Consider the following 17,644-nt stretch of genomic DNA (forward strand, 5'->3'; position numbering starts at 1 on the left):
ATCTAGTATCTGGCTGATGAATGTTAGACGATCTTCTCCTTCATAAAAAGGGATCAGACGATTGTGTAAGGGACAAACCTCTTGAGACAAAGTCCCAAAAAGGGGTGTTCTTTATTGGCTATGACTTTACAATCGGAAAGTAAAAACAGAGTGCCTCCACGGGGCGCAAGCACACGAGTTACTGAAAGAAGTGTTTAAATTTAAATTAAGAAATTTAAAATTACATGTTCTCGTTCGAGAGTTTTTTGATTCGATTCCTTTGCTCTATGTCTTTCCTTCCCTTTATACTCCCTGGATGATCTCTTTGTGATCAACTGCCTAAAAACTGCTTGATCGTTCTATAACTGCCCACTTTCCTCGTAATGGCCAACTTGTCATGGAACTGCCTTTTCTAACTACTGTCATTACTCTTTGTCGTTCAACCGTCTTCAATTGAGTTCCTTGAATCGTGGAACGTGATAGGACTGCTTTAATAACTGCTTTGATAACTGCGCTTCTTGATAACCACAACACTTCATGTTTGCTAAGACTTTGAGCGACTCGAAGGTTTGGGCGAGAATAGAGTAACAGCTCTGGGCGTCTGCATGGCACTCCATTCGCTCAGATCCTGAGAGACTCGCAAGCTTAGGCGATGGTGTTACCGCGTTCATGGGCCTCCCTATTTGTGCCTTCATCTTGAATTGTCTGATTGGGCTTCGTTCTTTGGGCTATCTGATTTGGGGATCCTCCAATTAGGCTTCATTCCTTGGGCCATTTGATTTGTGCTGAATTTTTATGTGTCAACAATAAAAACAAAAAAAAATTGTCAAACAAAGTGACTCGCACCTTTTTCGTATAAGCTCACGTCTGGCCATCAACGTGAAGCTGAATGCCTCTTATTAGAAGCCATAAAATTAAAATAAGTAGAAGTCAACCATCATGCAAGCTTTATCAACTATATATGATTAAGCCCATGTTTTGTTCAACTAAAAAACTGATTAAAATCCAAGTCAAAATCGCCAACAATTAAATTTTAACTACATATTTTATGGATTAAAAACTTTTCAATCACACATTCTATCAACTTTTATCAAAATCTTCTGATTTTTTATCTAAATCAACCAAGAGCTAAATCAGCTAGCTATATTTTGTCATGACATCCACCATTGCTGCGTCTTCCTCATTCCTATTATGCTATGATAGTCAAATTAAGCAAATTTCAAAGAGAGACGTATAGAGAATAAAGCATGCAAGATATGTATTATCTAAATTATTTTCGGGATTCTCAACATCTTTGGTTAAGGTTCATAGAAATGTCATATTCAGAACTCATGACATAGATGTCACACAAATGGCATCTGTAAATGAGGATTACAAAATCCACAAAGCTAGTAGTAGCTTTTATTGGCTGGTGAAGTCTAAACATATGGAGTTCTTGGATGAATTGAGTACAAATTGACTTCAATATCTATGCTCCATCTTCTCCTTTTCCAGGTACCACTGCACATACCTGCAGACACAAACAAGAGTGAGAAAGCAAATCTCAACATAACAGCATTTGCAGCAACATATAACTCAAATGCGTTCAACTAGTATGTTATTTTAACAATAACTATAGGAAAGGAAATGTTAGTACATTGAACAGTAATTCAACACGTAAATTATATACTCTCATGTTCAAATACAAGCAATACAGGAACACATTTCAATCTCATGTCCTGACAACCGTCACAAGAAATATCAATAAGCAGGTCAAAAAGAGTGCTGCTAGAGTAAGAGAAAAGCAATCATTTATAGTGCAATTGTTGTTGTTGTTGTTGTTGTTTGTTGTTGTTGTTGTTGTTATTATTATTATTCTTTTGTGATTTAAAAAATGACACAACGGATGGAAGAAATGATTCAGGGAGCCAAATCCAAATTTATTGGGAATAAGGTTTAATTTGTTACTGTCATTGTTTGTTATCATGTAAGCATATATAATTCCACTGCACTTCATTATAAGAAGACTTAGTGATTCATAACTAAATTGGATCAGGCAGTTTTGCGATTAAATTACATAATATTTACTAGTCACTATGGAAGATTTGATTATAAACAAAGATTTTGAACCAACAAATTATGGTGTAATTATATAGACAGAGAAATATGTTATTAGACGATGAATTTCTTCTTAAAAACAGGATATCTTTTAAGTGTCATAGATTTTCCAAGTCCATAAATCGTTGGAAATGTCAAACCATTTCACTTAGCCTATGTTTAGCTAATGTTAATAAACAATCATATCCACACTCGAGGGTCCCACAAGTAGTATCCACTTAACTACTATTTATTTCTCAATCAATAATTTAATTGTTCATAAACACTTCCCAAACAAGCTTTTAATTGGTCAGGTTGAAGTAGCAAATGAAATGTACAATATAAACTGGAGAAGATTCAAAACAAAGCATGCATCCTCCTTGTAGTGAACTAACTACAAAGATAAATTCATTGAAAGGAAAAATTACGGGTACATACATTCACTCCCCTACATGTTATCAAAGTCATATAAAGACAACAAAATTGATATCAAGCATGTAAGATCAGTCACTAGTTCTTATGACTTTGTTACCGACCCTTCAATGTTGAGCCCATTTTCTAGGAATATGAAAAGATCTGGAAAATTTCAAAGAGAAGTATATTTTCTCAGTCGTATCAAACATGTACCGTCAATCACCAGTCTGTATACTTGGAGATAATTTTCCAACGGGTCCTGAACAGTGCATTTGTAAAAGAACTCGAAATTTTGCCTGAGGCATTTCTAAATTTCACCATACAGGGAATAGGAACATTTTTTTAATACTTCTCTCAATGTGATCCATTTCGCAGTTTGCCTAAAAAAGCACTGGATTTTCACTTCACACTACATTAAACACAATTTGGGTCAATGCGAAAAATCCACCTTTTTAGTCATATTAGCATAACATTTTGTTGTTTGAACAGATTACTGAGAAAATATTTTAACGTAATTAGCTTCACAATTCTTATAATATCATTTTGTTATAATCCATTCGATTATTTATTTATTTATTTATTCAGAGAACGTTGACACTTACCATCGCTGCCAATATAAAAATTATATCTACCCATTGGGAAATTTGAAGTCATCCACTGCCACACATACACAAACACCAAAACAATATAGAAGTTTGTTTTTCTTCTTCAGTTCACTACCATAATTCGTAATTAAAAGTCCCACAATTAAAAGAATCAATTTAGAAATAGGAAATACTTATGATTTGGTCCATATCTGTTTTAGACAAATCATTTCACAAACAACCATATTTACACAATCCTATATGGAAAAAATCATAACCACAAAAAGTCCAATAACAAACAAATCCATTCAGTACAAGCAAACAGTAATATATCTATGTAATCAAAATATGATTTACATATATAAAGATTGAACTCACGAGTAGGTTCCGACGAGAGGACCAAGGAGGAGAGTGGCGCTGATCCAATTCTCGGAGATCTTGTGACTAATCTTGCCAGGCAGATCCTTCCAGAGACCCGGCATCACCTTCTGCTGGAACGGCGATAACGCGTACACCACTGCCTTCATCCTCACAGGCTGCTTACCCATTTCTCTTTATCCCGGAGCAACAGTAACTAGGGTTTGATGAAATTTTAGGCAAAACAACCAATCTCAAGAAATTGCATATAGATGAAAGCGCAGAGAAAAATATAAAATAAATGTCAAATCCGTAATTTATCCCTGAGTACACTGCTTGAACAGGCCCTTGTTTGTCCCCAGTCGGACGGCTTTTTGATTGGGCCAGTCAATTTTGGGCTTTCTTGAGCGGCTGGGCTGAACGTGTAAACATTGTTAACTGTTCAATTGTATATATAGATAACTTAATGGTATTTTGCTCTTTTTCTTTTGAAAATTTACAAAAGAATAAAAAAATAAAATATATAATAATAAATCTCTACATCTTTATATTGTATTAGAAGTTTACTTTTCAGATTTTGGTGTTAATATTATCCTCACTTTAATTTCTTTCTATAATCAGCATTGAAATTCCTTTTTTTTTTTTTTTTTTTTTTTTTCTTTTTTTTTTTTTTTGCAGTTTACGTACTCATTTTTTATTTTGAAGCTTTTGACTATAAAATTTTTGAAATTTGATTCAAATTATTTAGTAAATAATTTTGAATTCTTGTTTACTTTTACAAGTTTATTCATTAATTGATTATGAATTTAGATATTTTCTGTTTCCAATTGTTCAATAATAAAATAGGTAATTATTTACTAATTTTGTAGTCATTTAATCTCCTATTAACAGAGTTCAATTTTACAGCTAATATATGCTCATGTTCATTATGAACTTTCTATAATTGAATTTATAGATTTTGATTGAGTATATTTCTATAAATTATAGACTTTTTTATGTTAGTATACATGAAAATTCAACTTTTAACTAATAGCTATGAGTTAGTATGTATGAACATTCAATTTTTGATACTATGACTCCAAAAATATTTGAAAATAACATTATTGATTTTGAGAGGAAATAAATAACTTTGAATCAATTAAATTGATGCATCCAACGTGTTCGTGAAAATGAGAATGTAAAAAAGTGACATTCTCTAAAAAAAAGTCTCAGTATCTTGTTGAAATAATTAACTAGATGCATACATATATATTTTGAAAATTTAAATACACGAATTTAAACATTATTTTAATCTTGTATTCATTTCATGTTTCTTTAAATCAATTCCGCTAATGCATTCGAGATATTTGCGAAAAAGAGAATGTGAAAAGTGATGTTCTATGACTTTTCTATAAAAGTCACACCATTTCATTTGAGTAATTCACTAGATGCATGCTTGTTTTGAAAATCTAAATATAAAAATTCAAATATTTTTAATCTTGCATTTAATTCATATTTCTTTAGAATCAATTTAACTGATGCATTCGGTGTGTCTGAGAAAATGAGAATGTAGAAAAGTGACTTTTCTATGAAAAAATCGCAATATTTTCATTGAAACAATTGACTAGATGCATACGTGTGTTTTTGAAATTTAAATATATAAATTCAAACATTTTTAATCTTGCATTTAATTCTTTCTTCTTTTTTTCTTTTTTTTTTGTTTGAATCAATTCAATTGATGAATCCAGTGTGTTTGCGAAAATGAGCATGTGAAAAAGTGACAAAATAAAATTTTTATGAAGAAAGTCGCAATATTTCATTAGAGCAATTAACTAGCTGCATACGTGTATATTTTTGAAAATTTAAATATACACAAACTTTGTTTTAACTTGCATTCAATTCATAAAACCAATACTGTTTAGAACTTCACGTTTAGAAAAGACCTGGAGTGCAAGAGTTCGGTTCAAGGGATTTTACATATATCTTGGAATCAATTCAATTGATGAATCTGTGTTTGTGAAAATGAGAATGTTAAAATGTGACATTCTATCACTTTTCTATAAAAAAATAATCACAGTATTTCATTGGAGTAATTAACTAGGTATATGTGTATGTGTTTTTAAAATTTAAATATAGGAATTCAAACCTTATTTCTAACCTGCATTCAATTAATATCTCTTGAATCAATTCAATTGATGTATCTATGTTATTTGCAAAGAAAAAAGAGAGAGAATGTAAAAAAATGACATTCTATCACTTTTTATATGAAAAAGTCGTAGTATATCATTGAAACAACTAATTAGATGCATACGTGTGCATTTTTGAAAAATTAAATATACAAATTTAACCTTGTTTTAACTTGTATTCAAATCATATTTATTTAAATCAGTTCAATTGATGCACCCAAGGTATTTACAAATAAAGGAATGTAAAAAGAGAACATTCTGTCACTCTTCTATGAAAAGGTGACAGAATTAGGATTTTTTTCCCCTTTCAATTTCTATTTTGACATTCAGCTTATTTAAGGGCTATATTTCTTCATTTGTCGGGTGAAATTTTTGTGATCATTTTGAAGTATTCATAACAAACTTTGAAATACATCTTTCGAATTTAAAAATCAATAAAGAACAAATTCATAATAATAAGTCAAAAATGACCGCAAGAAATGGACTTAAAATTATGGTTTATTTTGCATTCAATAAATCATGTGCGATAATTATTGACATTTAAACTTCGTACATAACATATTTATTAGGTCACATTGCAAGCTTGCTAATAGATTTTGAAATGCTCAAAATGGATAATTGTAGCATAAAATATCGTATCAAACAAAATTTTTTAATAATAAAAATTTTAAAAAGTGAAGAATGTCTGATTGGGAAGTGTGATTTTAAAAAGTGAAAAATATCATATTGGGGAGTGTTGTCATTTGTCTTTGGAATAATAATTCGGACTTTTCAAATTTTTATATTCTTAATGGATGTAATTAATACGGTTATTAAAACTTTTAATTTGATTTAAGTGTATTAATCAATTTCTTCATTTTTGAAGAGTACTTTGTCTAATTTCCTCTTTCATTAATGCCACACTCTTATTTAAAATCAATGTTTTTTCTACAATTATTTTTCATCTCACATTCTTCAAAAGAAATTATTTTTCACATTTTCTCATAATTTTTCTCGTTTTTAATTCACACATTCTTCCCGTAATCACCTCTCAAAAATTAACTTGCCAAAGGCTAAGTAATGATTATGACAGTAATTTTTACTTATTCTTGAAGGAGGAATGAGGGGTTTTACATCCAAAATGTAATGAACATAGAAAATATTGTAAAGACGAAAGGTAATAGGAGTTACAAATTGGACTGTAAACTAATTTGGTTTTAGAGAATATGACATTACACAGTCCCCTTTTTTATTGAGCCATGGAAGCAGTGTGCCGAGTTATAATCAGACACTTTCGAAGAATTTGTGTAACAAAAGTATACTAAAGATCCGTTTAACATGACTTTTAAAAAGTGAATTCTTTCAGATATTAAAAAAATTATTTTTGAACAATTTCGAATAGTTTTCGGAAAGTATTTTGTTTGACTAGAAGAGCTTTTAAAGAAACTTATTTAAGCTAAGTACCCCAAGAAGCTCTTCAACAAGAAGCGAAAGTAAGGGGGCAACACCAGCCAAGTTGGTCGGGCAGTTGGACTAGCAATCGTGAGGTTGTTAGTTCGATTCCCTTTGGAACTGCCTATTGGCCTTCTTGGTTTGAACCGGTCAGCTATGGGTAACCTAGGCTGATTTACTTCCTTGTGGTCCTTTGCCGACTAGGATCACAAGGCGGGGTTTACCTAGTGCGCACCTTCGGGTAGCGGCTGCGAGTTCCCTTATCAAAAAAAAAAAAAAAAAAAAAGGCCTGCAAAACGAACTCTAACTTGTCAAAGGACTCAAAAGCAAACAAATTCTACATCTGTTTACAGACAAACATAGTTAATTAACAAATAAATCCATTAGCCCTTCTACTCCAACCAGCTAAAAAAACATAAAAAAAAAAAAAAGGAAAAAATTTCTGTCTCCTAATCGTTTGCTCATATTTTCACTATCCAGGTTTCTAATCTCAGAGAACCAGCTAGAATTGGATATTAATCTTGGACGATCATAAGGTGCTAACACGCCACCCACGGAAGTTCTTAAGAAGCCTCTTTGAAGAGTGAACAGACAGTTGATTACGACAAATTGCGATTACAAACCAGTTTTGGGACGTTTTATTCCACTGGACGTAAATGGAGATACACTACCCCTTGGATGTGGGCTTTCTTCTCTGAAATTATTCAGCATGGATAGTTCTCTAAGTTGTTGTCTCTTATACATGTCTTCTGAATCATCCTGTAATACAAATCATAACAAGAAAGTTATAAAGGTGCAAAAAAACAGATGGTATCCAACTTAAGATTGAGTTGATAACATTTTATGATCTAGAAGATAACTATGAGAGAACCTCGAATCGATGATGCAAAATCCAACCAAGAAACTACAGATTAAGAAAGAGATGAGAATATAACATGAGGACGTATGAGGATAATGAAATTCTTGTTGTACTTAGAACTTTTAAGTGCCAGTCAAGAACATAGTTAGACATGACTGAGCACTATAATGAACAAGATTTGAGCATTTTTTCTTCTTTAATATTGTCTCGTATTATCCAATACTCTCTACTAAACATGCCATAAATGAAGAAAAAGTTTCACCCTTTACTCTCGTATATTTATAGTTCATTGCGCACTTGATTCCATATGTCCAAAACTCATTTTTCTCATTTCTTATGGATGTTACGGGTTAAGATTCAATGCCTTGTATTACAGAAAGTATGAATGAGCATCAAATATATACCACAGGTTTGAGCAGCTCTTCGATGATCTCTTTTGCTTGTTTCAACCTTAGATCGACAACATTGGCAGGTAATTCCGCCTCTATCAAAATATGCAGTTGCTCATTCAAGTGCTCGTAACCTGGTCTCCCCTTGAGGCTTTGCTCCTTATCAAAACCATAAAAATAATGAACTAATGATATGTACAAGGGCATACACATTCCCAATGACGAAGGATTAAGACATCATTTCGGGAAACAATTTGGTTAGAAATCATAAATCAAATTTTTCAAAAGCTAAGTAATTTACCCTCGCAGGATCTTTTATGGAACCCTTTCCTCTGATAAACACACGGCATCCTGTGGAAGCTTCGACTCGCTTAAGGGAATTGCCACGAGGACCTAAAATCGCCCCACGAAATTGAACAGTTGTCCAAAGAGAATGCAATAGGTGTTGGTTCTAATAACTATTTCAGAAAAATGAATACCAATTCAAGTACAAAGGTTGTGTTTTTGTGCTTACATTTGGATATCTATCAACAGGTAATTCCAAGCGCATTACCCGCTTCACTACGAATGAACTGGGACTTCCCCATGCCTCTTGCCAGTCTATGTTCATACCCTGTGGCCCACTTAATTTCTGCTGCACAAAATTATTTTACTATAGGTGGCATAAAGTCTTAAACTTGAAACTACGACCAAGAAGGGCAAATCAACAGAGTAAATTTAGAAGTATAAAACAGAAAGTAAGGTACTGTACATTCTTGACTAATAAATATAGTACACATTTGATTGCAGAAAGCAATGCTCTTCTAAATGGTCTTGCAGTTTTCTCAAGTCGAAGTGGACTCAGATTCCAGGCATTATTGTTGTGCAACAGAAAAATGCGGTCAGAAAAATACATTATAGAGGATAAATCATAAGTCTTCATACTAGTTTCATTCTCACTTTCTTTGCAAAGAAAACTCCCCAGCTGATGTTAGGCAACTCGTGTTATGATATTGTTACCATAACTCAATCCTTCATATCTGTTGGACCTCCAAAGGATTGTAGTAAATGATATTAATGACACGATATGAAGTAATAAAGATCATAACGAGAAACAAGATTTAAAAGTAAGGAAATTTACAAAGAGAGTTAATTACAGAAGTAAGACGTTTTATTAATCGACAATATGGAGAGAAATACAAGAACTCAACAATTCTTGCTTGAACAAAACTAAAAAAGAAGACCACTATTTATAAGTACATGGTATAGCATAAAGATGGAAATACCATGGAATAAAGAAATAATATATTTCTATAAAAATCACGTGATATATAAGAAAACAAATTTTTCCACATGAAAATAAGGAAATAATTTATTTCCCAAAAAAAAAAAAAATCAATCCTAATTTGGATCACAAACCCAACAATCTCTATCTTGACCCAAAGTGCAACAAACGAAATTTCAAGATTTCAAATCCATCATCTCCTCAACACAGTAACCAAAAGCCTCCAAATCAAATCGTCATCCTCTGCAACGTGTCCACAAGCGACACCTGAACCCAAATCCCTGGTTCCCAAAATTTCACTGAAGAATTACTATTGACCAAACAAGGTCGAAGCGCACCCTGTAGCAGAAACCATACAACATGCTGGATCAGAAGGCCTCTTGCTAGAACTGTCACTTTCAACGTCCCCAAAAATATCCCAGACATTATTGACACCACAGTACCTATGCTCCATAAGTCCAACCCTAGCAAATGAACACAGTGTGTCTGCTGAAATTGATGGCAAAACGGAATCACCAATGCTCCCCTGAGCAATGTCTAAACCAACCCAGAGCCCTTCATTAGAGGTATTGTATCAAACTGAATATTCATTACGGTACTGAATTTGTCCCGATGTCTGTTAACTGGTTCTGTGCTTCCCTGCAAGATGTACAACTGAAACTTCTTCTGTCCCTCCAATACAACCTGGACACCCATTCGGACTTTCAAAACTCCACCTCCACTAGATAATTTACACCCTTTTGCATTCAGAGTACTAAGTGAGATGAGATTCCTTTTCAAGTCTGGAACATATTGAACCTAATTAATTGTTCTGACTGTCCCATCCCGCAACTTTAATCTGACTCGACCGATTCCATCAAGACTGGTTGTTTTCCATCACAACTTCACCTTGTTTGACAGCCTCATATGTTTGAAAGAAATTTCGATTGGAACACATATGATGCGAACATGCCGAATCGAGAATCCACTACTCGTTAAACCTAGATTCCATGTTAGATACCATGGTCAACATCACATCTCCGTCGTCTGAAAAATTCTCGAATGTATTTGTTTCGTTTGAAGTCAAAGGTTGCGCTCCACAATTTGTAGCTAAATTACCTTTAGCCTTCAACTTATCACAATCCTTTCGAATATTTCCCTTACGTCTGCAGTAGAAGCAAAATAAATTGCTGCTATTCTTCGATCTGCCCCTCTGTCGACCATCATGAGATACAAGAACTTCCTCATCCCTTGATGTAGTTCCAATCAAATACTTCAACTTCTCTTTTGAGTGCAAAGCATCGTAGCCGCTCGGCTCGTGGCTGCTCACCAAGCTGGCTCGTGGCTCGTCCACAAAAAAAAAAAATAATAAAATAAAAATTTCAGTGACCAGAACGGTCACTGACAAAGTTCAGTGACCGTTTTAGTCCCTGATTTATTTTTTTTCAAATTTCATTTTCTTCCTATAAATATCCATCAATTACAACATTTTTTCTTACCAAACTTACTATCAATCTCTTATTCTCTACTATACTCTCTACAACTTAATTATTATCAATATCATTCATTCATTCATTCATTCTCATTTCTATACTCTTCTACATTTTATATTCATATCATTAAATTATAATCTTGATTTTACAATATAGTTTCTACACTACTACATAACCTTCATTCATTTCTCAATTCTACTTCACTTCTTTTTCTTCAACATTCAATTTCAATTAATCACAAATGGATTCACGCTCATTTATTGAAAACTTGTTCGATGTCGGAGTCGGAAATGAAGCAAATGTGTCCCATAATCAATATGGGAATGAGTTCGCCGGTCTAAATGAAGTACCCATTCTAGAAAATATTGAAGATTACAATGTTCATGAAAGTAGTCATCAAATTAATTTGGATGACGTTGATGCTGAGGCTCCAATTGATTTGGAACAGGATGATGAACCTATTATTGAAATTCCCGATGCAAGAGGGAAGAGAAAGGTAAAGAAGCATGCAAAATGTTGGGATCATTTTAAATTGGTTCAAACTGGTCGTATCGTCGATGGAATTCCAGAAACCAAAGCAGTATGTAAATACTGTCAACAACGATTGGCTCATCAAAAAGGCATTGGAACCACCCACCTCAACCGTCACTACAAAGCATGTACGGCCAAACATGGTCTTCTTCCTGTTGGTCAAACGCAACTACAATTTGGTACTTCAGGTAGCGGTGCTACTACTACTACGCCATTTAATACATGGATGTATTCGGAGGAAAGAACTCGAACAGGAATGGTGAAGTACATTGCCGGATCTGAGTTGTCACTAGCACAAACGGACAACCAACATTTCGTTACATTTGTCAAAGAATGTCTTCAACCGAGGTACGCTGGGGTAAGTCGAAATACTCTTTGTTCTGATACAATAGAATATTTTTTAAATGCAAAGAAAACATTGATTGCCGATTTAAAAAAATATGGGGGTGTAATATCTTTAACTTCGGATTTATGGGAAGGGATTAATAAAAGAGGTTATATGGCTGCAACTGCACACTATATAGACCCACTTTGGATCATGCATAAAAAAATAATTGCTTTTAAAATTATTGAGTACCCGCACAATGCTCCCAATATATTTAGTGCTATTATGAACGTTATTAGAGAATATAAATGCGAGAGTAAAATTCGTTCTTTTACGTTCGACAACGCTAATGTAAATAAGCCTGTTATCGAGAAATTGCAAAGAGTACTTCAACCTGAATTTGGTGGTTTTTTATTTCATATTCGATGTGTATGTCATATTTTAAATTTAATAGTACAAGATGGTTTAAAACATGTTAAGGATGAAATTCAACGAATTAGGGATGCACTAATTTATATTACTATTTCACCTAGTAGAAAACAAGCATTTGAGGACTTTTGTGCCGAACATGGGGTGTCGCATTCAAAAACTTTTATTAGTGACGTAGCGCATAGATGGAACTCCACATATTTATTATTAAAATCATGTGAATGTTTCGAATATTTAATTACTGAATTTTATAACAGTATGCATTTTAGAGACGACGAGGAAACTGTTTTGATTGAGTCCGATTGGATTTTAGTTACTAAAATTAAACATTTTTTGAAAAGTTTTTATGATGCTACAAATATTTTGTCCGATGTTTATTATCCTACTAGTTGTATGGTCCTTCAACGTCTTTATCTAGTTGCTAAGGCTTTTGATAGATTTAAAAATGACCCCGATTTTAGTTCAGTTATAAATGTCATGGAATTAAAGTTTAGAAAATATTGGGAAGACTTGCCCATGTTATTTCCGTTAGCATGCATCATGGACCCCCAATATAATTTATCTGGTACTAAATTTATAATTGAACGAATGTCAGAATCTTTAACTTTTAACATAGCTATTACCTATAAGAATTTGGAAGCAACTTTATCTGAAATGTATGTAATATATGCTTCACGAATGGGTACACAAGTTACTCGTGTACCCTTCGGCTCTACAAGTACTCCTCCCACTAATTTAGGAGATGACGACGCTGAAATTTTAAATTTATTTGAAGGTATGAACTCATATAGATATGATCAAATTGGAAATGCATATGATTCCTCCAATCATAGTAGTTTGTCTTCTACTGCATGTACTAGTGAAAATGTGTTGCCTGCTGAATTACTTGATTACTTTAATCATAATTGGCCTAGTAACAATGCATTAAGAAAAAATTCAGAAGAAGTAGTTGACTTCTGGCGAAAGTATGAACGCCGATGGCCAATAGTTTCTGCAATGGCAAAAGTCTACTAACACCTCCGATTAGCACTGTAGCTTCGGAATCTGCTTTTAGTGCAGGATTTAGGGTTCTCTCTGATGTTAGGAATCGACTAAAAGAAGATGTTTTGGAAGCATTAATGTGCGTGAAGGACTGGCAAGACGCTCATTTTCGACTGCAAAATAAATATGCCGAAATTGCATGTAGTCAAGTAAGTGATATTTAGTTTAATCATATTTATGACGAATTTTTATTTTAATGCCTTTATAATTTTTAAAAAAAAATTGTACACGTAACAAGTTGTTCGTGTACAATTTTTAACTCCGCCTACTCGAAATAAGAACTATTGAAGTAGCCGGTCCCAAACCCGGATAAAAAAGGAGGGTTTATATTTTTATTATTTTTATTATTTTAAAAAGGAAAAATATTTTGAAAAATCATTTTACAATTTCTCATATCATATTTAATTTTATCATTTATAAAATAATGATTTTCAATCAATATGTTTTCTTCAAAATAAACTTGAAAATTAAAATATATTAAAATATATTAACTAAAAATTATTTATAACTTATAAGTAAAAAATTAAATTATAATTAAAAAAACTTATAAGTTATAAGTAAGTATTATTTATAAGATAAAATCATAAAAAAATACATTATAATTAAAATTACTTATAAATTATAACTTATAAGTTATTAGTAAAACATACTTTATCTAAATAAATTGTTTACAAAATAAAAATACTTATAAGATAAAAATTTATCAAAATTGTATTTTTTAAAAAATATTTAGAAAGAAAACGTGTATAAAAATTAAAAATTAAAAATTAAAAAAGGAGCTTACGGGCCGAGCTCGAGCTCGAGCTCGTGAGCTGGGCTCGTCCCCACCAACGAGCCACGAGCTCGTGGGCCGAGCCGAGCTCTTTTTTTTTGACGAGCCGAGCTTGGCTCGTGGGCAACGAGCCCGAGCCCGAGCACGAGCACGAGCACGAGCCGAGCTCGTAGGGTAACGAGCCGAGCCGGCTCGGCTCAGCCCATTGACATCGCTACAACTATACAAAATGATGTCCTGAAACGACGTATAAGAGTCAGGCAGCGAACATAACAAGATCAAGGTAAGATCCTCTTCATCGTACTTAACCTCCAACTTTTTCAAATCTGCAACAATTTCTTTGAACACGGCAAAATGGTTTTCCAACGACTCTTCTTCCGCCATGTGATGGGAATACAACTTCTGATTTAGAGCTAGTTTACTGGTAAGACTTTTGATCATACATAACTGCTCCAATTTCAACCACAAAGCAGCTGCTGTTTTCTCTTTCAAGACATTCTGCAGAATATCGTTGGATAGATGAAGATGAATCAACGAAAAAACCTTTCGATCCCTCCGTCGTTTCTCCTCTGTTGTCCAATTAGCTAGCATCTCCTCATAATCCAGTAGCACATCATCAAAATCCAACTACGCCAGAATAGTCCTCATCTTTACTTGCCACAAAGAAAACCTTGTATTACGATCCAGCACTGTAATGTCATACTTCATAGTAGTCATCTCTGAAAAAACCTCAACCAATCCTGAGAAGAAGAACCAAGCTCTAATACCATTTGTTGGACCCGAGAGGATTGTAGTGAATAAGATAAATGACACGATATGAAATAATGAAGATCACAACGAGAAACAAGATTTAAAAATAAAGAAATTAACAAAGAGAGTTAATCACAGAAGTACGGCGTTTTATTAATCAACAATATGGAGAAATATACAAGAACTCAACAATTCTTGCTTAAATAAAACTGAAAGAGAAGACCACTATTTATAGGTACATAGCATAACATAAAGATCAAAATAATGTGGAATAAGGAAATAATATATTTCAATAAAAATCACATGAAATATAAGAAAACAAAATTTTCCACATGAAAATATGGAAACAATTTATTTTTAAAAAAAATAAAAAATCCACCCTAATTTGGGTCACAAACCCAACAAGATCTTCTTTATTTTCTTATGAGCCAAATAAATTCATAAAGAGCATAACTTTCTCCTAATTCTGAAATTCCAAGCAAATCTTGAACAGACACTTCGGAAGGAGACGAAATTCATTTTAATCAGACAAAAATCTCATTCGTCCTGACAATTGTTGTTCGTATCAGATTATTGTCAGATTAACCAATGGCAAAATCAGTACCCATCATAAAAATGTACATCTTCTAGTTCTGCCAATGTAGACTGATATATGGTTGGAGCTGGGAGAATGGAAAAAGAAATGGTTAGATTAAAAGTTCGAGTGAAGCTATCTAGGTTATAGTCTTAGAAAGAGTCGTAATAATGATGTACACCAAAAAGAGAGAAAATGCCTCCTTTAAGGGTTACAGAGACATGAATTACATTAACATAAACAGTACAAAGTGTTGGGAATTGACTTAAACATGTACAGCGAAATTTAACAAATTTCAATTCCCATTCAGGATTCAGCTTTGTATTTAGATAAAAACTGTGATAAGAAATATACCTTTTGTGTGATTTGCAAACTCTTTCGCGTTATTCCTTTCCAGCAGCTTGAATCTGCCTCCCACAGCTGTCCAATTGTGCAGCCTCCAATGAAATCCACACAGAGAGAAAACAGCAACTGCTAGGGTTTCTTTCTTGTGCTAGCAAGAATAATGAATAACTTAATGGACCTCAAACCCTAGCTGCATATATATATATAAATCCAAACGGACCCGACCCGGTCGGGTCCAATATTTAATTAATCCAATTAATCAAACCCGGTCCGTGAATTAATTAATCCAATTAATTAATTCGGGATTATAAATAAGAAATTCAATTAATTAATTTATCCAACGATTGTTAAATTAATCAATTGACAATTTGCAGTCTTCCAATTCTCTTTTGTGTGCGACCCATTAGGTTCCCGACCACGATGCCTAACGTCGTGAAATATTATTTTGATCTAATCAAAATCGATAAATTAATACACCCTTTTAATTTATCGTCAATTCACATTCGCCGTCCCTGATTGACATCTAGCAATGTGTCAGGGCAATACATATGACGGGAAATGTCACGTGGTATGACAAAACCAAATTCGTTCGTTCACCGTGGAACTATTATCCCTTCGTCAATACGATCCGATCAATTACGAGATATGGAATTGTGTCAATCTCGATCATCGATCATATCTTTCATTCCACTATTAAGTCAATATAAATCGAAAACTCCTTTTCGACTTGGCCAAGGATTTCATCATTGACTTAATTGAATGAAACGCAGATCATAATCTCCTACTATCTAAGAGTGACGAATCCTTTATTGATCAATCACAACCTTCATACGATTCTTGACACACCCGAACGATGTCGTATTAGAGGCCCCTTTCAGAGCAACATCCAACACCGCCAAAGTGTGACTGTCCTCATATAAGGTATCACGACGACCTCAAGTCAAAGGGCCAATTCCACTACCGAACGTTAGAGATTAGCCACTGACACTCAGATAGTTATCCATATGGAATCTCTTAGTGGGTCTCCAATGTTTTGTTCTATATCAAAACATCCACGTGTTCATTTAAGTGTCACCACACTTTAGCTCGTGAGATCAGCTACTTACTTCACAAGTAAGAAATGCCACACGTGATGATCTAACTGTATTAACGATATCCGTATCTCGTTATTACTTACGACCATGGTTTATTCAAGATCCAATTATATGTAATTTGTATCTCACAATCACAACTCCTTGTGATCAACAGATTACCTAAAAATTGGATTCTTCGGATTCTATTATTTAATATTATTTATTATAAAATTAATTTAAATAAATAATAGATCTCGCCAAAATCAAATGCATTAAATATATTAAAAGCGTTTATAACCTAAATCAATTGGATCTAGGGCATAACACTTACACAAAGAACCTAAAAAAATGTCGGCAGTTCTCAACATTGTAACACAAAACATAGGCATAAAGGGTTAGCTTTGATATTTGAGTATCCCAAAAGTAGCCATATATTGTGAAGATAAAATCATTTATCATTCACATTTATTGTTGGTTTGTTCTGGCTAACCATTCTGACTAAGTTTCTTTTGAAAGGAGACATGGCCTAAGAGAAAGCTGTGATCACTCTCCAAGAGACTAAAAATCCAACAGGTCTTTCTTCTGAGGAATATAGGTTTGATCGATTGGATTACTGTAGAATTTAGAAAGATCCTTGTACTCATTACATGAGATTAGTAGAACTAAGAATTGTTTTAAGCATAATTAACGATGCAACCTTCTGAAGTTTTGACTTCCCATGATGCAAGTAAATGACCCCGAAAAGCTCCAAAGATGTATAGCTCTGCATTATACAAGCAGTGTGCTAATTCCACTAGAGCTAGCTTAAACGGAA

General features: G+C 33.4%; 2 protein-coding genes across 2 annotated transcripts in view; both read right to left on the minus strand.

Moving 5' to 3' along the window:
• Positions 1-1,213: 1,213 nt before the first annotated feature.
• Positions 1,214-3,753, minus strand: LOC111379991 (cytochrome b-c1 complex subunit 8). The gene is made up of 2 exons (XM_023003442.1): positions 3,432-3,753; positions 1,214-1,489 (listed from the first exon to the last, which is right to left on the minus strand). Exons 1-2 carry the CDS (start codon positions 3,599-3,601, stop codon positions 1,441-1,443), a joined length of 219 nt encoding a protein of 72 aa, XP_022859210.1. The 5' UTR covers positions 3,602-3,753; the 3' UTR covers positions 1,214-1,440.
• A 3,543-nt stretch (positions 3,754-7,296) lies between these two features.
• LOC111379999 (KH domain-containing protein At2g38610-like) overlaps positions 7,297-17,644 on the minus strand; it is a 29,308-nt gene continuing 18,960 nt past the window's right edge. The window contains exons 4-7 of the mRNA XM_023003451.1: positions 8,763-8,885; positions 8,556-8,666; positions 8,270-8,413; positions 7,297-7,765 (exon numbers count right to left, since the gene is read on the minus strand). Coding sequence (XP_022859219.1) covers positions 7,622-7,765; positions 8,270-8,413; positions 8,556-8,666; positions 8,763-8,885 — 522 coding nt within the window. The 3' untranslated portion in view covers positions 7,297-7,621. The remainder of the gene's footprint in view (positions 7,766-8,269; positions 8,414-8,555; positions 8,667-8,762; positions 8,886-17,644) is intronic.

Source organism: Olea europaea, unplaced genomic scaffold, assembly GCF_002742605.1.
Source record: "Olea europaea var. sylvestris unplaced genomic scaffold, O_europaea_v1 scaffold2077, whole genome shotgun sequence".
In the NCBI taxonomy this organism is placed as follows: Eukaryota; Viridiplantae; Streptophyta; class Magnoliopsida; order Lamiales; family Oleaceae; genus Olea; species Olea europaea.

Excerpts from the sequence above, each read along its gene's own strand:
- LOC111379991 (XM_023003442.1), bottom strand. The coding sequence starts at position 3,601 with ATGGGTAAGCAGCCTGTGAGGATGAAGGCAGTGGTGTACGCGTTATCG. Across the intron at positions 1,490-3,431 it reads CCTCTCGTCGGAACCTACTC|GTATGTGCAGTGGTACCTGG; the intron begins GTGAGTTCAATC and ends TTGTGTCTGCAG.